The 24222-nt window shown below is 36.3% G+C and overlaps 1 protein-coding gene across 1 annotated transcript; it reads right to left on the bottom strand.

The window, feature by feature from the left end:
* Positions 1 to 2129: 2129 nt before the first annotated feature.
* ZC3H15 (zinc finger CCCH-type containing 15) lies at positions 2130 to 22832 on the bottom strand. The gene is made up of 10 exons (XM_003990925.6): positions 22596 to 22832; positions 14751 to 14852; positions 10294 to 10405; positions 9099 to 9251; positions 8568 to 8659; positions 7225 to 7407; positions 5470 to 5616; positions 5204 to 5305; positions 4392 to 4515; positions 2130 to 2947 (listed from the first exon to the last, which is right to left on the bottom strand). The coding sequence occupies exons 1-10, from the start codon at positions 22668 to 22670 to the stop codon at positions 2757 to 2759; spliced, it is 1281 nt and encodes a 426-aa protein (XP_003990974.3). The 5' UTR covers positions 22671 to 22832; the 3' UTR covers positions 2130 to 2756.
* Between the last annotated feature and the right edge of the window lie 1390 nt (positions 22833 to 24222).

Below are 24222 nucleotides of genomic sequence, written 5' to 3'. Positions count from 1 at the left end.
GAACTCGTGAACCGTGAGATCATGACCTGAGCCAAAGTCAGAAGCTCAACTGACTGAGCCACCCAGGAGTCCCATAAACCACAAACTTTAAAAATGAAGCTACGACATATAACTGAAATTAGATTACAGAGATGTACTGTTAATCATGGGATATACATAAAAGAACGATTTGTAAGAAAAAACTACTTATGTACAAATGGGTTTGAAAAGAGGAGCCATTTTCACATTTACTGTACCAATATAAGGTAACTGTACTGTGAACAATACAAAACTCTATCTACTGGCCTCTGAAATATGTTATTTTAGAAGCAGATTTAATTTTGTACTTTTTCTCATATTAAAATACTTTTGCGTTCTCTGAACATTTTTGATTGTATTTATAATGGAAGAAACCTAAGGGCAAGATAGATGAAGACCACCTTAGATTTAAGGAACTGTAGATATCAAAAATTGCCTCCACTGTAGCATCATCTCTTTGACTCACTTATTAAAGAAAATGTGGGTTTTCAAAATCATGTTTGCTGTAAAATAGTATTTATTTATTTAATGTTTATTTATTTATTTTGAGAGAAAGTGTGTGTGTACATGTGCATGCACGATCGGGGGTGGGGCAGAGAGCGAGAGAGGGAATCCTAAGCAGGCTCTGAGCTGTCAGAGCAAAGTGTGATGCAGCGCTTGATCTTGCTGAACTGTGAGATCATGAGATCATGACCTGAGCCAAAACCAAGAGTCCGTACACTTAGACTGAGACACCCAGGTGCCCCAAGCTAGTAATACTTCATACCATATACATTAAACATACACACAAACGCCTTACAGTCTAAAGTAAATGGACTAAAGGTAGGGTCTAAGGTAAATATAATTATTCAGAAAAGTTTTAGACGGCTTCAAAAAAAAAAAAAGATTACTTGGGTTATAGCTTTAGAAAGATTTAAGCTCTTTGGATTATTTTGAAAATGTTTCATTATTAAAATAGTAATTACTAACATTTAAAACTTTTGTATAAAGAATGAAACAAATCTTTCATAGATAAAAACTTTAAAACTCAAGCAGTCTTTTTATATGCAGAGTATTTCAGTATACTTTCATTGCATATGGGAAATAAACTTGGCTCATGTTCTACATCTGAAAAGTGTCAGTACTAGTACTGAATTGATAGAAAGTCTATTTCATTATCAACTTTGATATCATTTGACAAGATTTATAATAATCTTTTCTTAGGTTTTACAATTAAGAAGCACTTTAACTGCTATAGGCGGATGAAGAAACTAAGATTCAGATTTAAAAATCATACAATTTATCTGAGGCAAAAATGAGATTAGGGCTCAGGTCACCCGACATGTTAATACTATGTTATCTTGATTGCTTTAAAATCCATTTATACTTGGCAGATAACAAAAGAAGCACTGTATTAATATTTGAAAATAAAGTGACAGAAAGGTGTTAACTAGTACAAATCTGTCATTTGCAAATTATGTCCATTTAAAATGTATCACCCTTGGGGCGCCTGGGTGGTTCAACTTTGGCTCAGGTCATGATCTCATGGTTTGTGGGTTTGAGCCCTGCATAGGGCTCTGTGCTGACAGCTCAGAGCCTGGAACTTGCTTCAGATTCTGTGTCTCCCTGTCTCTCTGCTCCTCCCCCCACTCACACTCTGTCTCTCAAAAATAAACATCAAAAAAAATTATTTTAAATGTATCACCCTAATTTTTCATGGGAACTCAATGACAAAGACCCTCAGCTCAGTTTTTTGGTGGATTTGTTTACATGCTTTCATAGTAATCAAACTTCAGTATATACTACTATAATATCAGCCATCTCCACAATGATGCTAAGCAGTTTTTAGTTCAACTGTAGGGTGACATTTAATTAGGCTGGTATCTATCAATTCAGGAAATTAGACTTTCCTGTAGCATTACCTACAGTCTCTTCTTAAGGCCAAATTCATAAGTTTACTAAACTCATAGTAGTACTGTCAGTATTCTACACAGTTCCATATCCAGTTAAGAGAATCCTTAAATGTCTGTTCCTTCTGTGGTAACTATAAGAGATAATATTTAATTAAAATCCTTAAGCTACAGGTTTTAAAAAAATATTCATATAAAAACTTAAAAAAAAAAAGGACCATATTTGGATTTTAATGTATGATGGTCTTTATTTACAACTTTATTGGCAAAAAAGAAGAGGGAAACATTTAAAACAGTTTAACACAGGGCATTGCAGCTGATTCTGTCAGGTTAAAGAAGTTTCCTTTTATATGTCCATCTAATTGTCCCAAGATATACAATACTGAATCTGCATATGCAGTTTCCTTTATGAAATACAGTGCTCATATTTTAAAGGCAGTCTTTAAAACATATAAATACAAAGAAAATGAAATCACTCATTAAAAACTGCATTAAATGAAAGGTATTTTAAATTTAAATTTATGTTGTTCTTATAATACATGCCCAATGAAAATCAAAAGCTGGAAAAGCAGTTACACTTCCTACTTGAATGGACAGTTACAACAATCATTTTCTGCAATGACCATTATATTTTCAATTTATCATGAACTACTCTGAACTTACTATGAGATGTAGCCAAAGTCAGAAGACAAGACGTAGGGAGAATATTCCTTTTTGGGAGGAGAGTAAGCCCTCCAGAATCAGCATGGGAAATAAACATCCTGTTGAAGAATTCTAGGTGGAAAAAAATTACTGTAGTCAATTTCAACTCATGCCGAGCTGGCTTAATTTTTTCAGACTTGTTTGGTGTCATTCTTCTAAATCAAGTGTGTTTAATTCTTCTTCTAGTTCATCCAAATCTTCCCCAGTAAAAAGATTTTCATCAACAGGAACAGCATCAATGGCTCCATTTTCCTGTCCCTCCCCTTCGTTGTCCTCTTCCAAATCACTTCTTTCACCATTTTCAGCCCTACCTCCGGAAGCTTCACTTAATTTGTTTTCTAAAAATAAATATTGAAATCAATAAGGCCCAGAAACAAAAAACACTATTCCATTAGCAATTGATAGTCACAGACTTGATACTACATTTCTTTTCCTTTTTTCATGAAAGCCTTCCCTAAGATTATTCCCCCAAGAACTGATCTTTCTTTTTCTAAGCTTATTTGTGACAATTACCTAGACCTAGTGTAAGGTATGTCTTGTACTATAGACATTTAACTGCTTAACAGTCTATACATTTGAGAACAAGATTTACCTTATACAATTTTGTTTCCTACCTGACCTAGCAATTAGGTTTTAAACGGTCAACTTCCACATATTTTATTTGAATAAATAATTATGGAATCAAAAAATGTTTTAAGCAGCTACTTAGCTTTTGGTTGGGGTAACAGTAGTTAAATCACACTAGTTGTAACGGTGAAAATACATGTGAATCCAAAAACATTTCATCCTGTCATCAAGCTGTGAAAAAAGAACCTAGACTAGGGCTATGCAGCTACTTTTCCTTACAGGCTCGAAAAAACTGAGAAAACAAAAATGCAGTCTTTTTGTGTTCGTGACACCAGTATTTACACAAAGATAATTTTTAATAGCCTAATGTAGATTTTAGCTATTTCAAACATCTCTGATCACAAAAATCTTAGGGATTATAGCCTTGGAAGTTCTTACAATCATACCTACTGCCACCAAAGTCCTACTTGTAAAAGGAGCAAATCAGTCTCCATACTGGCATTAAGACAATATTGTCTTACAGCACTTGGATCTCAGGAAGGCAAGCCAGTTTTTCAAGTTATAACTTGTATTCCTTTATTGTAAAAATAAGTTTTAGTTTTGCTCTCTCAACCTTTGCCTTGATTAGTATTCTTCCTACCTTTTTCTCTCATACTAACCATGCTGAACTTTCACTTCTCTTCAAACTCTTCAGTCATGGCACTATTACATATGTGCTTATTTTTCTCCTCATTCCTCTTATCATCGCAGTCCTGATGAAAACTGGCACCCTGTTCCTACAACTTCTTCTCTAACAGCAACTGAAGAATTATTTCCAGTTCTCATCCTACTTGATTTTTCTGAAACTTCTTTCTTAATTTTCCTCTGTCCTTCTCAGTCTTTCCTAAGCTTTCCCTCTTTTGACTACTCCAGAACACTGAGGTCTGCAGTGTGTTCTAGAATGTTCTCGTATCATGAGATCCCAAACTGATTACCTACACCTCCAAACTCATTTCTGTCCCCTTCTAGTTTCAGCTAATGGCTTCAATATCCACCCAGTCACCCATTTCTACAGCTTCCACTATTCACTATTTCTATATACAGTCAAACCACACATTTATGTTGCCAGTCTGGTCCCTGCAGGCATCCAAGTTTGCCAGTGTGGTCTAAACTACCCCCTTCCCTCTTTAGACAGAATCCTAGTTCTTCAAATTACACACAAATTAGCATACTTACCATCCTTTTCTGAAGTATATGTGCTGAATCTTTCAAGACTGGCTACAGTAATACCTGTCTCATCTACATCTCTTGGGATATACAGGCTTAAATCTATGTCATTTACACTCACTGAATCATCAACCTTAAAAACACAGAAAAGAAAGTTGTTACTTAGGAGGACAGTTTTCATAAATTACTTGCCTTTTACCTCTGACATTTATCTTAGTGAAACAAAATTTTTACTAATGCCAAGTGAAAACAAATGATTGACAACTGTCAAAATTCATTCCTTTTTCGAAACTTGAGAAAAAGAAAAGCAATGCCATATTTCAAGCTTCTTCCTCTGACATATAGAATATGGTGTTTTTATTTTCAACTCAAAGACGGAAGTCAGAACTTTATACCATACCAAGAATGAATAGTCAGCTACATTTACCTATAACTAAATGATTCTGCTGTTGTCTCCTGCTTCCTACTCTGTACTTTCTTTTTCAGTATAAAATATTAGAAAACAAACAAATCTTTTTTTTCTTTTAGAGGGAAAATAAAACACATACTTTTTACAGCTAATACATACAGGTACTTAACTATACCAGTCACTGTTCTAATTTATTAAGAATTATAATTTTATTAACCCATTTAATTCTCACAAGTACCTTGCATGTCTCTATTATAGAAGAGTGTGGAGACCTATAGTATAGGTAATTTCTCAGGTTAGAGTCAGGATCTGAACCAATGTCCCAGCGTTGCTACTCTTAACCATGTTACTCTGTTACTTTCTATCGGCTCTCTCCATCAACATGAGCACAAGTGCCAAAGCTTCCTCTTACCTCATCACCACCTGTTCCCTGGGTGTAACGGGTATCATCTGCTTCCTCATCATCATCATCAACCAGCTCAGGACGAAATTCAAACACTTCACGACCACTAATCTATTCAGGTACACAAACATATCAACTCAGGGCAAATTTCAAACATTTCCTGGTTACTGATTTCAGACATACACATGATTAAGTTACAATAAATTTTGCATGGCACAGAAATTATAAAATGAAATAAAGAATAAAGAATCTATTCGGGTGAGTTTGGGACATACCACTAATGCTTTCCCTGCTTTGAAGTCTGCTTTTCTTCTTTCCATATCTTGCTCAAGTTTATCAATCTTTTCTTGTCTTTTTCTTTTCTTCCATGCAAGAAAAGATTCTAGAGTGATTTTGGTAACATTTGGACCTAGGGCAGAACGCTGCAAAGAGAAAAGAGTTGTTTTTTTTTTCCCCCACCAAATCACCTTTAATAGTATTTAAGAGTTTTCTCTTAATGCAAGTAAGTCTTTACCTGTGACTGTTAAGACATCAAATTTAGAATAAATTGATTCATTTTCATTTTATGTAGCAATGAGCAAAACGAGTGTCCAGAGAGACATTTTTTTAATGTTTATTTTGAGAAACATTAATGTTTATTTTTTTTAATGTTTATTTTGAGAAAGCACAAACGTGCGTGCGGGCGAGGGAGGAACAGAGAGAGGAAGACAGAATCTCAAGGAGGCTCCATGCTGTAAACACAGAGTCTGATGCAGGGCTCGATCTCACAAACTCTAAGATCATGACCTAAGCTGAAATCAAGAGCTGGATGCTCAGCCGACTGAGCCACCCAGGTGCCCCAGAAAAACAAACATTTCTAAATGCAGTAAAATATATTATCCTGAGCTGGATTTCTTTTCAAAATTGAAAGTGAGGAAAACTTGTCAGGAGAAATTGTTTTAATGTAAATTAACTGATGAAAACAAAAAAATATGAAAAACACTATGACAATACCCAGGTTTCATTTGTGTTCCTCAGGAGATGAGGAAAAAAAACTAAGCAAAAACATCATCTTCTCAGAGCCAATAATCAAGTAATAAATGTATGGAAAAATAATACTTGCTGACCATCTGCCAGGTATCTGGTACTGAATGCTTTATACACATATGCTACCACATTGATCCCCACAAATAAGCGAACAGAAAGAGATTGGAAATTTACCAAAGGTTAACAGCTAATATGTTGTAGAACTAGGATACAAACATTCTCAAATATACCTGACTCTGAAGTCTGTATTTTCTATTATAGCATATTGCCTCCGTTGAGATGCTAAACAATATGACCATTTAAGAACAAGTATATATAATCCCAACCTTAGACATTTATACAACATATTTAGGTTATCCAAAAGAAGGGAAAACTGGATATAATTTGAAATATCCAACCCTAAATCTAGAATTTCCAATAATCTCAACATTTTCCTGTCACTCCCAAAAGCCATATCTAACTCAGTAGCCGTGTCTACTATTTCATGGAGTAAACCTCTTTTGTGCTGAGCCAGAAATGAATAGCGGAAGATTCTCTTCAATGAGACATATTCCCCTCTATCAACAGAGTGAGTGCTTTGAGTCCAGGAATGATGAAAAAACATGAACTGAAAAACTGTAGAAGTTGTCTCCTTTAACACGTTTGATTAGTAAAATAGCTAAAGAATAAGACATCAGGAAAAACATCTAAAACTTCAAGTTCAATCTGAATATTATTTTAATGAATATACTAGTATATCAATCTTACAGAAAGAATTTATTTGATAAGCCAATAGCATTAGAAGTTATTTTATAATCCCAAAATTAATGTCATGATGGGCTAATGATTTTGGCTAGGTTTACATTTTAGACATACAAAAAAAACTAAATAAAAAGTAAGGCAACTTTGGGAAAAGGTCATTTTTTTCCCCCCTTTCATAACATGCTAATGCCCCCAAGTGGTAAATATTATAATTTCCCAATAAATACTGCTTTAGTTTCATAGCATGAGAAATTTCTAGTTACCTCTCTTTCAATTAGATCTTCTAATGAAATTTCATCTTCTTTCTCTTCTTTTTTTTTATCTTTTTTCAATACAAATCCAGGAGGAAGTGCATGACGATACATGCAAATATCACCACCTCCAGGGCATACCCAAAACCAGCCATATTTGTTGTTTTCAATAGCTTCAAGGAAATGCTTGCATACCTATAGAGACAATAATATTCACCAGTAGTGGCTCAGCGTAGTCCATTTCCAAGGTAAATGCTGAAGTTTATGGAACAAGTACATTCTTATTCACATCCTTATGCTACTCACTTATGTACAGAGCACACTTTGTACAGAAATGTACATATAATCTTAAAATTCTTAATACAATGGCAAACTCCCTTTAGAGAGGATCTACATAAAATTTTCAACACTGTTCCAAATTCTGTATTATACAAAAGGACATGTCTCAGTTTAGCCTTTGTAAATATACACCCAGTCTGATTTTTAAAGAAGTGAAAAAATATAAATGGTTATAAAAAACTAAAACCAATGATTTTGTTTTGGCTTGATCCTTCTTAAAAACTAATTACAGTAATGCAGTAATTGCAGTAATGATACATTATTTGAATTATTTGAAATTATAGGCAATTTCTCACATCTATGAAGAGAGAAAGGAAGCAAGGTACAAAAGGAACAACAAAGGATACAATGTATTGAAGCCTCATGTAATAAACTTCAGAAATAAGAAAAACTGACTAACAAACAATACTCTTTTCCCGAAAAAATACAACAGATATAAGTTAAACTAGTATTCAGAAATTTTCTAGCACACCAGTTTTTCACCATAACCTCCCTACAGATAAATATGTGGACATGAATGGAAGGTCTGAGAAACAGGCACCGATTTTTAAAAGTACATTTCCTGGAATACTAGAGCCATTACCTACCCAAAGCTCATTTTGCAATTCATAATGTCACAATATTTTCAACCTTCTTGATTTAAAGTCTACCTACCGCTAAAACAGAGTGTTTATCAATTCTCTTTCCATTCATTTTGCACAAAAAAATAAGGAAAGAATTCTTATCTGAATATGTAATTGTATTCATCCATATTTGATAGAAAGTAAAATCACCTTAAAAAATGGTATTTGAAGACTTTAGTCACATGGTTTTCAAAGGTTACTTTTGAAATAAGAATCTAATTTTATATAACTTACACTTGTAAATTCCAAAAACAAAGCTTGATGCACTTTATCTTTATCAAAAGATCCAATAATCTAAAAAATAATCCAGTAGAAAATGGCAGCAAATACCTTGCCACATAATTCTCCCTAATGATAAATATCACAGCAACTCAATTCAAGAAAAGGACATACTATTTGAGTTTTTGGTTTTTTCTTTTCCGCCTCACCGTGCTTCTTGTTCACTACTTCTTCCAGTTTTTTCTCATCCCAATTATCCATAGTATCTAAATAAAAAGAGATATGAAAACTAAATACTATAATTTTATCTACTGTTTCCAAAACATATTGCATATCTCCTTAAACAGGAAAACTGTATCATAAGATTTATGACCTAACACATTTTCTTTAAATTATGCCATAGGTAGGAATAAACAGTGTTACGAAATTATTCACCAAAATCCTACGTAGTTTAGACAAGTAAGAAGGTGGTACTGGAAGAGAGGGTGAGAAAAATTCAAAATTCATTTAATCAAGGACATAATGCTATAAATTCAGGCTTTATGGAAAACAATTTTATCTATCTATCTATCTATCTATCTATCTATCTATCTATCTATCTATCTATACAAACACAGCCCTCATAAAGACCAAAATATTCTTCAAGTACTAAATATCTTGGTAACAACCAAAAGATAGTTTTAAGAAAAGGTCTTAAAAAAATACCTTTTTCAAGTTCTTCATCTCTTGCATCAATGTAAACACTTCGCTTCTCACACTTTCTCTCCAGAGTCAAGTCATGAGAGAACTTACATTTATCTCCTTTAGTACACTGTCCTTGCTTAAAAAACGCACACACCACAGACTTGGGATCTGCACCTATGTCAAATGACACACGATATTTGTATTACAATCTGCCAGATCACAAAGTATAGCTTCTATCTGAGATATAATTACTGTTGGTGAACTGGTTATTTTTCTATTCACTGATGTGACAGGAAAATACCACTTACAAATGACTGTTAAGACATTTCTTTAAAGTCCCTTCTACAGCATTTCATATCTGTATTTGTTTCTTTTATTCTTACCGTTCTTACTCTTATTTCCAGGGGTGGGAAACCAAACAAACTCCTACACATTCCACAGTCATTGTCTAGTTGGAGTCAATGAAGCAGAGACAAAAGAGAAATATACATGGAGGTATACTGCCAAGAGTTTAGAACTTACAATTTATAGAACCATAGGTTTGCCTTGGCCACCACCAAAGAATGGATATTATAAATCAATTAGTGGACTGTCTAATCCTTAATTTTGCCTTAAGTGGGGGGCTAGTAGCTGGAGTTATAGTTGTACAATCACATAGCTGAGCAGATAAACAAAGGACTCATAAAAAAGTCACTGATACAGATTTTGACAAAGGAAGGATCATTTCCATAGCAGACACATCAGCTTATAATCTGAATAGACATTAAAACAAATTGACTTTTTTTTTTTAAATTGAAGTATAGTTGATAACACAATGTTACATTAGTTTCAGGAGTACAACCCAGTGATTTGACAAGTCTGTATGCTATGCTCACAACTATAGCTGCCATCTGTCACCATGCAACACTATTACAATACCACTGACTACACTCCCTATGTTGTACCTGTTATCTCCATGACTTATTCATTCCATAAATGGAAGCCTGTACCTCCCACTCCCCTTCAACCTTTTGCCCATCGCCCCCCAGTCCCTTTCCCTCTAGCAACCATCAGTTTGTTCTCTGTAATTTATGGGTCTGTTTCTGCTATTTTTTTTTTGTCTGTGTATTCATAAAATAAATTAAGAGTTTTTAACCATGAATATTTGATTTGATATTATTGATATTGATATTTGATATTATTTGATAAAAATAATACCCTCACATTTAAAGTTTACCTTTACTTATTTTTTGAGCAGCAACTACAGGTTTGAACAGCTCATTTAGTTCTTGCAATTCTTTCTTCTTGTCATCTTTCTTCAACTTCTTTTCAGCTTCACTTTGTGCTACCTATAATATTCCCAGGTATAATATGTAATTTGATTTCATATAATAAAATTGTTTTCACTATACAATAGTACATTATAGCATCACTAACATAACAAAACATTCACACATGTACACGTACATAGTCCTTACCTCTTAGTATCAGTGTTACAATGGCTTTTCGGTATATATTAAATAGTGTGGTTAAATTTTTAAACGAAACTGTGAGATTTTATATCAGTTGACTTTTAAAAAAATTTATAAATGGTACCATGCCAAGTAAAAAGCATATTCAAAAGCTTACAGCAATAAGCATTTATTAAGCATTTGCTACATGCCCAGCTTTTTTAGTAAATGGTTCTCACCTGGGATTTTCTTATGACAACCACCCACTCCCCAGAAACATGTGGGTGCATTTTGAAGATCAGAAATGCCAACATTAGGAAATGCGCAGTCCCACGCAATAAAGAACTGTACCACCCAAAATACCTACAGTACCCTTGTGGGAAAACACTGAGCTAGGTCAATGTGGGAGATTAAACAAAACAAATATGACATATGACACAGTCCCAGGCACACGATTTACATACCTAATATGATTAGAGGATTCATCCAAATATTTATATGTCAGGTCCTATGTTAGATGACAGGGAATACAAAGATGAAAAGATAAAGATGCTTATTTAAAGAAGCTCAGAATTTAGTGGGAAGACAGACATGTCAACAACTATAATATAATATGTGGTTCTCTGGGAACAAGGAATGCCTACCTACATGCCTATAAAAATCAGACTGAGCTAATACTTTATGGATGAATTCTTCTGATGAGCAAGGAAAGGAATGCAGAGAGAGCCAGCCAATGCAAAGATACAGGGACCAGAAGGAACAGGGTATGAGAAACATCAATGAAAAGTTTGGACTGTATCAGCAGGTGACAGGGAAAATTCAAAGGCTTAAAGTAAGTCAATGACATAATCAGACTGTGTTTTATAAAGATCACAATGGCAACTGTGTGAAAAGTGGACTAGAAGGAGCCAAAGAATGGCAAGGAAAATTAGGAGGCTAATGCAACTGCTGTAGGCAAGAAAACACAAGAGCTTAACATAGACATTAGTAGCAAGGATGCAGAAAAGATGAGAGAAGTGAGAGAGAGCTCTTAAAGAGGCAGAACTGACACTACTAAGTGACTGACATATCTATAAAATGTAGGCGAGAGGGTGGAGTCTAGAATTATTACATTTATGGTTAGTGCTGTTAAACGAGACAGGGAATACAAGAGGAACGGGTTTCAGGGTAGAAATTAGAGATGAGCTCAGTTTTAGACATACTGAGTACGAGATGCTTACAGAGCATCTGGATAGGGCAAGTGGACATGGATCTTGGTATCTGGAGAGAGGGTCTGCTTTAAAATAAAAATTTTAGAAACAGCTTATAGATAATTAAAACTTTAGGGTATATGAGATAGGACAGCATGAAGAAGTGACAAGGAAAAAAAAGTGACAAGAGCACAATTCCCTGAAGAATACCAATATTAAATGAGGCAACAGAACCTTAAAAAGCCTACAAAAGGGTCCAAGAAACATCAAAGAAATAGATAGAAATCCAGCACAAAGAAGTATTCATGGAAGAAGAAATTTTAGGAAGGGAATGACTAAATGCTAGGTTAAAGACATCCCAAATCCTGACTTTGATGATGTGATGGGATGTGTTTAAACAGAAAAATTATAAACCATTTTTTAAAAAGAAAAAATTTAAGTCATTTTATCTTAATGAAAATATCTTTTGCTCACTAGGCACATGTCTAACATTTATGGGGCCTAGAGCAAGAGTACAACGGAGGCTTCATAAACCATTTTTGTAAGTTAGAATATTTGTAAGTTAGAAATCAAGCTAATGCTAAACAAAGTATGGTTTATACCTCTGTTTAAGAAATATACCTTGTGACCTGGAAGGACAGGTTCAAATTTAAAATGCTCAGGTTCCATGGAGTTCTACACTGGAGCATGGCAGTAAAGCAGCAGTCAACGCCTTCCTCCTCCTCCTCTTCCCACCCTGAATTTCATCCCATCATGTGAGTGCATGAAGGTGGAAGGTATGGGGTAGGATATGGTGTGGATTCAGGCTCTGTCCACACTCCTAGCACACACCCTTCTTTTGTCATACATGTGTCACTGAAGTGAACACACACCCTATCTTTGACTACTTCAGGCATATGTGCTACTTGGCAGCACAGGATACTCTAAGATAAACATGGGTAACATGACCTCTGCAGGCCCTGAACTATTGTGGAGAGAGATGGTACAAATTCCCTTGACCTCACTGACTCCTTGCCTGTGGGAGAGCTATGTCTGGAGGCGAAAGAGTAGGGTCATCCTCTGCAACACAAGGCCTACAGTAGGGTGCCTATTGCCTGGCTCTAACAGCAGGACTGCTGCTCATTTCACAGATAAAAGCCCAGGTACCCAAGAAATTATCAAAAAATATAATCCTGAATGTACTATGAATCCCAATTACCACCACCACGAATGTTATGACTTTCTCAGGTCTATGAAATATAAAATTACCAGTCAATATACTTCCCACAAGTGAAAATATGGAGAGCAGAATAGGATTGAAAAAAGGGATAAGGGAAGAAAAGTGAATTATTTCCACACACCTGTATTACACCAGAAGATTTATGTTATGTTCTCATTTAACGACCATAGGAACCTTACAAGGGTAAGTGCCCTTCCACTGTACACATTAAGACCAGTGTTGCTAAATAACTTGAGATCATATAACAAAGAAGATAGGGGAATTCATACCCAAATTGATCTGACTCCAAGATCTCAGCATGAGTTTTTATTAAACCAGGCTACTAAATTAGCACCATGGAAGATTAATAGTTTTTGGCTGTGCCTCTATGTTGGAGGCACTAATTTAAAGAGATAATCTGAGTGACAGAAATTTGTTTCAGACTGGGATCACAAATATATATTCTGATATCACAGATGAAAAGAAAAGTATTTCCAAAAGTTAAGAAAAAGGACAGAGTGATGAAAAAAGTACATTTTAAAAGTAAAGATGCAGGTCTGTAAATTCTTAAATTCAAGAAAGTGAAAGATTTAAATAACTTGAAGAAAAGGGACTAACTTTTTTTGAATGCACTGCCAATAGATAAAATTATTTCAAAATCATATGGAAGAATAAATGCCTAAGGTAGCCAAGAAAAATATAAAAGGAGTAACATCTGGGGGAAAGGACTCCCTTTAATATCTAATAGAATATGTTAGTAGGCCACAAGAATCAAAATCAATGTGACACTAGTTTATGGACATATAATAAATAGAACATAAAAGAGAATCCAGAAATGGATCCTAACATATTTGAGACTTTACTATATGTCAATAGTAGTATCTCAATTCAGTGGTAAATGATGCTGGTATGAGTGGCTATTCATTTGAAAGAAAATTAACTTTGTGACATAAAAATTTATGACAAATTATAGACTGTAAGAAAACATACATGATCTAGTAGTGCAGATTATTTAAAAAATCTAGACATATCTAACAATACAAAAAGTAAAAATTGTTGTATAGCAGATATAATAGAAACATCACAAATTATCTGTAATGCAGACATAAAGTGTCTCTCATAAATGACAAGAAAAAGACATCCAGAAAAGTAAAGGATATGAATAGACAAGTCAGAAAAGTACAAACCCAGACAGTCAACAACCATATGAAAAGATACTCAAACAAAACAAAAACATACCAAACCAAAACAAAAGATACTCAAACTCCTAGTAGTGAGGGAAACAAAGTAAAAATGAGATCTCATTTTATACTTACCAGATTGGAAAACCTTAAAAAGAACTTTAGTATCTATAACTCATGTACTGAAAATGAAAATGTGAAGTATTACAATCTCTACAGAAAGGGACATAATTTATTGAATTAGAAATCCATTTCCTTTGGAAGAAAAAATGAAATCCATTTCCCTTGATCTAGAAATGTGTCATAGATAATTTACGCCACAGAAAAAAAAGCACAAATGCCTATAAGAACACACGTACAAGGATACTTCTTGCAGAATTGTTCTTAGTGTCAAAACGCTGGAAACAAAGAGATCATTTATAAATAGTTGAAACAGATGGATATAGTACATCCACATCCTAGAACAGTACGCAGCCATTAGAATAAATTAGAGCTATATCAAAATGGCTTGGAGGAATATCTAAGAGGTATTGCTGAGTAACAAAGGGAAGATGCAGAAAAGTTTTAGAGGAGGATTACATTTTGAAATACAATTACCATGCCAAATACTTTTATCTGTAACAGACGCCTTATTACATTCATATGAAGAAAATGCAGAAATTTAAGTTATTTACCTGACGTGGATTTTGTTGACCAAACTTAACTTGATGAGTGACAGCCTTGATAAATTTCTGTTGCTTTGCTCCTTTCTTATTCTTTAGACCAAAAGTTTTATCCTGAATGAAAAAGAGTACAGAAATAACTTAGCAATTTATATTATTTTTTATCTGTTTTTTCAGTCATATCTAAAAGTCATTCTTTCATTTAATTATTGGTAAGAAAACTATTCCTTCTTATGCTATATAGACATGCAAAACGCTAAAACATCAAGTCAAGGCAACATATGACCCAGGATTCTTTACAATTTAATACATACTTATCATTACTAAACCTGTTACTCTATGATGCTTTTTCCAAAGTCTGTTTCTGAATATAAATTCTGGATGTGCAGAATTGTGATACATGACAAGATGACCTACAGTCAAGTTAAGTTTAAGAAAATGCTTGGTTAACAGTATTTTTAATTCTTAAGCGTACAATATCTTAGAGCCTTTACCAGAAGGGATATAGTTAGGAGCAATTCCACATCTTATTTTACCTCAGAATGCATTCTTCTCAGAGTATCCTACAGGATTGTGTAGTACTGAACACATTTTGGGAAATACTGCATAAGATACATTAAGTTCTGCACTGTTTTGTTCTGTTTTGGTAAGTTATCTTTTCAAAACAACTTTTTTTAAAGTTTATTTTTAGTAATCTCTACACCCAATGTGGGGCTCAAACTAGCAACCCCACAATCAAGAGCTGCATGCTGAGCCAGCCAGGAGACCTTCGAAACAGTTAAATTTATAGAACTCAAATTACTGAAACGTACACATTCCTAGCTGTTGTTAATATGGAAATACTAAAATTGAGGTATACCTAACTAAAAGCGATACCTTATTTAAATTTGGAATATTAATATAGTAATTTGTGAAAGCTATTAATATGATAGCAGCTATCACATATGGAATGCTTATTATGTGCAAGGCACTAATGATCTTTGGCTATCTATTCATAAGCATTTAGTACAAAAACATTCAGAAGCCACTCTACAAGTCTGAGCTGTGTATTTGAGTAGGTATAAGCTAAGGAATGCCATGGAGTGCCAGAAACCACCAGAATCTTGGAAGACCCAAGAAAAGATGTTTTCCTAGAGCTTTGAGAGGGAGTATGACCCTGTTTACACCTTGATTTTAGACTTCTAGCTTCCACATCTGTGAGAAAATAAGTTTCTGTTGTTTTAAGTCACCCAGTTTGTGGCAATTTGTTACAGCAGCCCTAGGAAACTAATACAGGAGGCTTGCTGTGTGGGTTCCATCCTTAGATGAATGGGTGGCAAGGCTGTCAGGAAATCACCAAATACTGGTATCTGAAGTCTTTTTTTTTTTTTTTTTTTTTTTTAAATGGCTTTTCTGTTTCTCAGAAGGATCCTCTGCCTAGGAGTGCATTAAGCCTGACTAAAGATCTTGAGAAGAGAGCAGGTGAGAGAGAGTGTCTCTTAGGTCATTTCACTGCACAGACTCCTTTCAGTCTCATATTTTAACCACCCCCACTCCTACTCTCCCCTCCACCTCCTTTGTGCCTAGAGTTCCAGAAACATAGGCTTCTTGATTTATTCCACCCCTGATTTCTCATTGGGAAAATTATCTGGCTTAGTCTTCGTAGATAAGAACCATCAGCTACTTCTAAGACTTGTAACCCTCAGTTTCCAGCCTCTCATCTTCTGCATTAACCAGTGCCTCCCATTATTGAGTTTTTCCAGAATTCTGCAGAGCAAATCCACTTGGTTCTTAATGACACAATCCTAGGTGGCACTCAGGCCTGAATGCTCTGTTCTACTGAGCCAGTTACCCACTTATGCATACACTACCAAACTTTGTAGGTTGAGGTTGAAATAGAAGTTTAATTTGTTTTAGTGTTTATTTTTTAGAGAGAGAGAGAGTGAGAAAGCGCATGCAAGTGGGGAAGGGGCAGAGAGAGAGAGGGAGACACAGGATCTCAAGCAGGCTCTACACTCAGGGCAGAGAGCCCGAAGCAGACCTGAACTCACAAGCCATGAGGATCGTGACCTGAGCCAAAGTTGAACACTTAAACAATTGAGCCACCCAGGTACCCCTATATGTTTAATTTTAAAATGGAGTTTGCATCTCTTTCTCATTCTTGGTTATGGGTGGGTTTGAAAAAGGAAGAAGAGGCAAAAAGGTCTTTACTTTTGAAAGGGACCTGAGACCCTCTGAGAGGAATTTAGTCTGCAATAAATGGACTATTTTGAAGCCTTTATTTTGGTATTATTTCTGAGGAAAGGGACAAGATAATAGGAAGAAAGTATTATAGGTAAAGAATACCTATGTGGACAAGTTGGAAAAGAACAACAGTATTGATAGGATTAGTATGTGAAGACATTCCAACACAACATAACTTTCAGAATCTCAGAATCAATAAAATAGATCAATGTTCTTAAGACTACAAGTCGAAGAGGGGTTTAGCTCTACAAAGTTCTCTTTTTATTCATTCATCACATCTATATCCATCCATATATCAAAATTTCACTTTCCCCTACTTAAATTTCCATTCTCGTGTTTTAATATCCCATATTACAAAATTCTACATGAATTTTCTATAACCTACGTATATATAAAAAAAAGATAGAAGGTGGGGAGCCTGAGTGGCTCAATTGGTTAAGTGTCCAACTTCGGCTCAGGTCATGATCTCACGGTTCTTGAGTTCAAGCCTCGCATTGGGCTCTGTGCTGACAGCTCAGAGCCTGGAGCCTGTTTCAGATTCTGTGTCTCTCTCTACCTGCTCTCCGCAGCTTGCACTCTGTCTCTTGCATTGTCACAAAAATAAAAAAAAACATTAAAAAAATTTTTTTTTAAAAAGAAGCTACATACAAGCTGAAATTGAGTTTTTTAATGGCTGGTTTTCCTTGTTTTTAGGTAAGAAAATTTAACATTCAATTCAGTAAGAAGAAAAGATGGTCAAGTATAACGTGACATATGAAGAGAGGTGAGGACATACATCAACTGGTGTGAAATGCCATACTTTCCTTTTACAAAAAGTGAGCTTTCATGGGGGGCAGGGAAGATGGAAAACCCTAGATAAAAAGAAATCAGTATCAAAAGTGCAACAGCATCTACATATGCCTCGCCAGAGAAAAGCATAACTGGAGTTCAAACCATGCCCCAAACGTTAACGACAGAAAATGAACAAACTATGAATAAACAAGGCCAAATATCAAGGCAGATACTGACATATAAAGATTTAGGAAAGACAAAAGTCCTCTAAGGGGACTTGACCAGCTAGAAAGAAGTACTCATGACAACAGATTCTAGTGGAGGTATATAAGCTCCAGATCCCTGAAGAAAAACAGTTTTTCAGGTTTAACTACACTGCTTTAGCACATAATTAACCAGCCTAAGAGATAATGAATGAGTTGTGTTTTTAAAGTCTCTAATTAGGTTGGAGCTCAGAAATTATTTTTTCCATGGAGACAGGGGACACATCCATTTAGCATTCACGAAACCTAAACACCTCAATATTATTTTACTGAATCCTCTTAACGATTCTGTGATGTACTATTATCTCACTCCGTAAATGTGGATACTGAAGCTCAGAAATCTCCAATAATTCTTCTTAAGTCAGACTGTATAGTGTGACGATTTATGAGTTCTGGAGTCAGACTGCCAAAGTTCTAATCTCAAACAAAACTGGGCAAATTACCTTCTTTGCCACAGTTTTCTTATTTATAAAGTGGGTCTCACTCTAACCTCTTAGGATTGTTATGAAAGTTAAAAGATTCACTATAAAGAAGTCGTATAGCACACTGGTTAACAGTAAGGACTCTGCAGCCAGACCTACAGGGTTGAAATCCTGGCTCTGCCAATGGCCAGTTTAGTAACCTTGGGCAAATTGCTTAATCTCTGTTCCTGTTTCCCCAATTATAAAAAGGGTAATAATACTTATCTTACTGAGAGAATTAAAGAAGCTGCATAAGTTTATCACTTGTAGATGGCTGTCTTCTCTCCTTTCTCCAACACATCGATAACTATGTCTGGCTCAGTAAGAGTTAACTATTAAGTGACACAGATGATATGCGAACCAAGGTATATTTGACTCCAAGCAAAGTCTTTGTTCTTCCCACTGTGAAAAACTATTTCCCAGAGAAACCTAATTAGGTTATTGTGCAGATTGGTACAAAAAAAGCTTTCTGAATACCACATTGTTGATCTGGGATATCAACAAACCTAGTGAAAATAGAATGGTTTATAATTTGGAATACTTTAAAAGGACTTTCTCCCTTTTTCTTGAATTTAGGACGAACACTTACCTGAAGATTATCCTGGATTTGGGGGTCTGGGGGATATGAGACAGGAAGACTGGAAGTTACAATCAAATCCAAATCATGGTTAAAATAAAACAAATAGTCCTCACTGGATCAATAAGGCCCCAAAAGTTAGGTTATAAGGAAGGAACAGTGTGTGTAAGTGTCTGTGTGCGTGTTTCAGATTTGGGAAACTGAATACAAAGGAGTTTAGAAAACAGGTAGTATTTCTTAAAAAAGGATGGCTCCCTGAGGATCCACAGCCTTAACATTCAGTGAACTCCAGACTTCATTTAAAACTAACCCTTTCTGGGGCATCTGGGTGGCTCAGTTGGTTAAGCATCTGACTTTGGCTCAGGTCATGACTTCAAGGTTCATGGCTTAGAGTCCTGCATCGGGCTTTGTGCTAACAGCTCAGAGCCTGGAGCCTGCTTCAGATTCTGTGTCTCCCTCTCTCTGCTCCTCCCCTGCTCACACTCTGTGTGTCTCTCTCTCAAAAATAAATAAACATTAAAAAAAACTGAGCCTTCTTCCCTTTCCCACCTTATTATATATTCATGCTTCTTTTACAGCCAGCCTCCACTCCTTAAACAAGATATCTGAAAAAAGGAAGGGTTTGGGAAAGCAGGTCAATACTGACTAGTGCTCCAAGATAACTGTGGTCTACCTTTAGGGTCACTAGAGTAAATAGAGGTTAGCATTGTTTTATTTCATTAATTGGTCACGTTCACCCACCGCCACCCCCCCCCCCCCCGTACTTACTGTCTAATGTATTTTTGTTGTCCATTCATACAAGAGATATTCTGCAGCTGGTTAATCTAGCTTCAAGTAATCAACAGTTGATTTGGACTTAAGTTTTTCATTGGCAACCAATCATTTCTCTTCCTCCATTCTTCACACATCTAGATCCCATCTCTATAGGTGTCTTATTACTACTTCCTTGCTGCTACAAGTCCCTGGCTGGATATCCTTTATTTACTTGTCCCAAACACAAAGATTATTTCTCTCCATAATCAAACCCTTTATTTCTCAAAGCTGACTTCAGTTTATTAAATGTTAGCTATAAGAAAGCAAATGCTATATGCCATTTGGGATAACTGCATGAATGTCTAACAGAACCATAACCTTTTCGATATACTCATTTCAGAAAAAAAAATACCTATTAATCCAAATGAATTCATAAATTTTGGGAGGTTTAAAGAAGGAAAGAAAAAATGTAGGCAATATAAAGAAATTATTTCAAGTGACAGAAAGCCCTGTACAGACAGTGTAGGTCAGTCTGATTATTTCTCCTAACTAGTTCTTATTTATAATACTAATAAATAATAGTAGCTGCTATTTATTGGGTATGTATCATATGTCAGGTATTTTACATGTCATCTCATTTAACCCATGAATCATATAACTCTGTAATACAGAAATTCACTCCATTTTGCTGATGAGAGGTACATCAGTTTTAGCTCCGGATAATCAATTTTTATCCTTAACCCCATGCACTAACCATCAAGACATGCTAGGGCTTTAGCAAAGTTAAAAAAAAAAAAAAAAAAAAAAAAAAAAAGGCACCTATTATAGTATTTAACAAAAAGGAATATATTATTTCCTAACTAGGCTGGGTAACAGAATTTTCTCTATAAATCTAGTTTTACAACAAATGATAAAACTTAACACTAATTCACAGTATTGTTGTACCTCTCGAGTGGTAGTAAATATCCATGCAACACACTTCCATCTGCAAAACCTTACATCCATTAAAATAAAAAAAATTTAAAAAAGGTGCTCATCATTTATGATAAATGGGAGTGGGGGGGACAGGCTAAGTTCACCACTCTGTTAGGGTTTTGTCAGTTAAAGAATGAAAGAATGCAACTGTCTTAATTTTGTTTTTTTTCTTTGGCTAAGTCTTCATTAATGAAACTAAGGCTGCTTCCTCTTTACCTTAAGAATAACCTTGTACAAGATGAACAAAGCCATTATCGACATTCCTAGTTGATAAATACTATCAATGACTTTCATTCACAATTACTTAAAACAAAAATACTCCTACCAATTACAAATGAAACAAATAACTTCATAGAGTTAAAGCTCAATAATACATGAGGTACTTTGTCAGGTAACATTTAATTTCTTATCTACAAGGAAATTTCACTTTGTATCATGTTAATTCATTCTCAGTAAAGAAAACTGACAAGTAAAATGTCACCCCTAAAATATCCTTGGTTTACACAGCACTGAATGCTAGCAGATCACCATTCCCAGGGATCTACTTAAGTGCCAGTAGTCCAGATTGTTCAAAACGATAATACTAGACACAGATGTGAAGATGACAGTCAGTCTGCCTTTAAAGTTCTGGCTATGTTGCTTCCTCACAGTTCTAAATAGTACAAATTGGCAATTAGAATACAGGTTCTGCTTCAGAATTGGAACTTGGCCAAGATTACTAGAATTCTTTATAGGCAGGTTAAACCAGCAACGTTAAAAATTATGTGAAAAGAAACAAACACAAGTACTGATTAAGTTTATACTATGCAGCCCTGAGCGCTTTCATTGCTATTTTTCACGGCTGTAAATACCAAATATTAAAAATAGTAAACATTTATAAATAAACTTATCATTTCAAAACACCCAACAGGCATTTTGGTCGGGCTGTTGTAAAAAGTAACGATTCCACAAAGACTGTCCATTATTCCGGTATACCACACGCAGAAAAATGGTCATTTTTTTTCCAATTACATCCAAAGCTCAGGAAGAACTACTTAAAACTCACTGATGGTTCACTCTCTTCAGAAACTCACTAGCAGTCGTTGGAAGGCAAATACAACACATTCAAGAACGTCAACAGTATTCTCTGCCATTAAAGAGCTATATAGGTTCAGTGCGCTAAATGAATATATATAATAAATTCAGATACGACACAACACAGCTAGTGACATTGAAACGTACTCTCTTCAAGCACTGTCGATGTAATTTACAACGTATATATCAAGAGCTATGTACAAATCGGTGGGCTGCGACCTTAAAGAAATCTCCACTCTCTATGCAACTTGTACCAGTTTAGAAATGGATCGGAAAACCACGAAATGGTAATTTGTTGGCTCGAAAGAAGTAACTAGTACTCCTAAGTGTTAGGTAAAAAAAGAACACAAAGCTCGTCCTGAGCCGGCCTGCTAGAAGGAGTCTAGCCCGACCCCATTCAGCGTACTTTTTAAAAACACAAGCCTAGAAACGTCTTCAATTTTAAGGACTGGAGAAGGACAAATTCCCTGAAGCGGGCACTGGAGTGGGGGTGCCCTCTTGAACCGGGGTCTGCGAAGGCGGGCGTGTGGGCGGAGAAGCAAAGCAAAGGCTGGGTGCGGGGGCGCCAGCAGCGTCACTATAGCGATGAGAGGTAGCGAGCTTCATCACGGGGCTGGAGAAGGGGCAGTGGGCTACACAGAGCCAAACAGAGGGACACGTCGCCCCGGAAGACGCGAGCAGGAGCCATGGAGCGGGGGACCAGGAGGCTGCTTCCCTGAGGGCTCGCAGCATGAGTGGGGGAGGGGGGGTGGGTACTCACTTCAATAATCTTCTCCTTCTTTTTCTGCTCCGCCTTTTTGCTGCCCCCGGCCTGAGCCTGTTTCTTGGGGGGCATTGCGGAGAGAGGTGGCACCGGCCAGACTTAAGCGCAGCTGGACACCGTCAGGGGATCTGGCCCCGCGGCAGGAGGAAGAGGGCACGGGCCTCCGTCGCCGCCGCACCGCACGGAAAGCGAGGCGCTCACTCACCACAGAAATGCGGCCTTTGCGACAGGTCGGTGCCGCAGAGCATGGTGGGTAGCGAGGAGCGGAGCCCGGAAGTGGAGCTGCGCGTGCGCTTGTGCCGCGGCAGGCCTGGAGGGGGCAGGGAAGGGACGTGGGAAAATGACTTGGCGTCACTTGTGATGTCGCTCATCCACCTGGCTCTCTAGGTTGTGGCAGGCCTCAGGATCAGTGGGGCAAGCTGGTTGGTGCCGGCTGCGCTTGGGTCCTTCCTTCGCGTTCTTTTTCGCTGAAGATGGGAGATCCTTTATCCTGCTTGCTCGGTTAATGGTCGCCCTTACTGTCTGTATCCTGAATGATCGCCGAGCAGCCACCAAAACTCAGGGCCAAACTATGCAGTTACTTTCTTCTCGTGCACAGATGGAACAGGGCCAGTCGGCCGGCGAGCACAGCATGCTTCAGGTTCCTGTGAAGGTTTATAAAGAAATGAAAAAGTTTCATTTGAAGGGCGCCAGGAGTAACCTCCCAGAGAAGGGGAACTTGAAATCTTTTGATGTCCAATACTTAACAAGTTATTTTCAGATTTTAGGAAAGTGCCTAGATGAAACCTAAAAACCCAAATTTAATGTGAAATTAACCAAACGTAGTTTGTGTGTGAAGAGCACATCTCAACAGCTTTCATGAAGTGCTTGAAAGTCTGGGAACTACTGGGAACACTGCACACATTATTTTATTTAGTTATTACAAGGACTTTGAGGTAGGAATTGTTACTATTTGCATTTTATAGATGAAGTACAGAAAGGAAGGCACATGCCCAAGGTCATAGTAAAGGCTGAGACAGGGATTTAAACTCTGAAGTCTAAATTCCTATCACTAACATTACAAAAGTGGTCTTGTTTGAAAAAATACTTGAATGAGTGATTGGTGCCCATTAATATTTATATAAACCAAAATGCTATTTTTTAAAAAAATATATAATGTTTGGCTGTTATTGTTCCATGATTATTAAACTGTTTTTGTTAGGAAGTATTGTCGTGCCCGGAGTCATCTTTATAGATAAAGGTTTTAAATCTCTTTTTGGTGCCTGGGTGGCTCAGTCGGTTAAGCGTCCAAGTTCAGCTCAAGTCATGTTACCACGGTTGGGGTTGATTGATGGGTGAGTTCCAGGCCTGCATCATGCTCTCTGCTGTCAGCGCAGAGCCCACTTCAGATCCATTGTCTCCCTCTCTCTCTGCTCCTCCCCTGCTCTTGCTCATGAGTGCACTCTCTCTCTCAAAACTAAAACTAAAGCATTACAAAATTAAAATCTTTTCCATTAATTTCCATAAGAAGAGAACTAGGAATCTCCTTACTTAGTGCAATTGATTATTTGAATAGTAGCTTTCTATGTTGAGATAGATAATGTTGAAGTGTGTATATACAGAGCTTCCTGAACTTATGGTTATG

This window comes from Felis catus, chromosome C1, assembly GCF_018350175.1.
Source record: "Felis catus isolate Fca126 chromosome C1, F.catus_Fca126_mat1.0, whole genome shotgun sequence".
Taxonomy (NCBI): Eukaryota; Metazoa; Chordata; class Mammalia; order Carnivora; family Felidae; genus Felis; species Felis catus.
The sequence above is the reverse complement of the archived record's forward strand: the minus strand, read 5'-3'. Positions and strand labels throughout refer to the sequence as shown.

Bases quoted from the DNA above. Each gene is read 5' to 3' on its own strand.
- ZC3H15 (XM_003990925.6), bottom strand. From the start codon at position 22,670: ATGCCCCCCAAGAAACAGGCTCAGGCCGGGGGCAGCAAAAAGGCGGAG. The intron at 7,408-8,567 runs GTATGTCCTTTT...TTGTCTCTATAG, and splicing joins AAAAACCAAAAACTCAAATA to GTATGCAAGCATTTCCTTGA. The intron at 2,948-4,391 runs GTAAGTATGCTA...ATTTATTTTTAG, and splicing joins ATATACTTCAGAAAAGGATG to AAAACAAATTAAGTGAAGCT.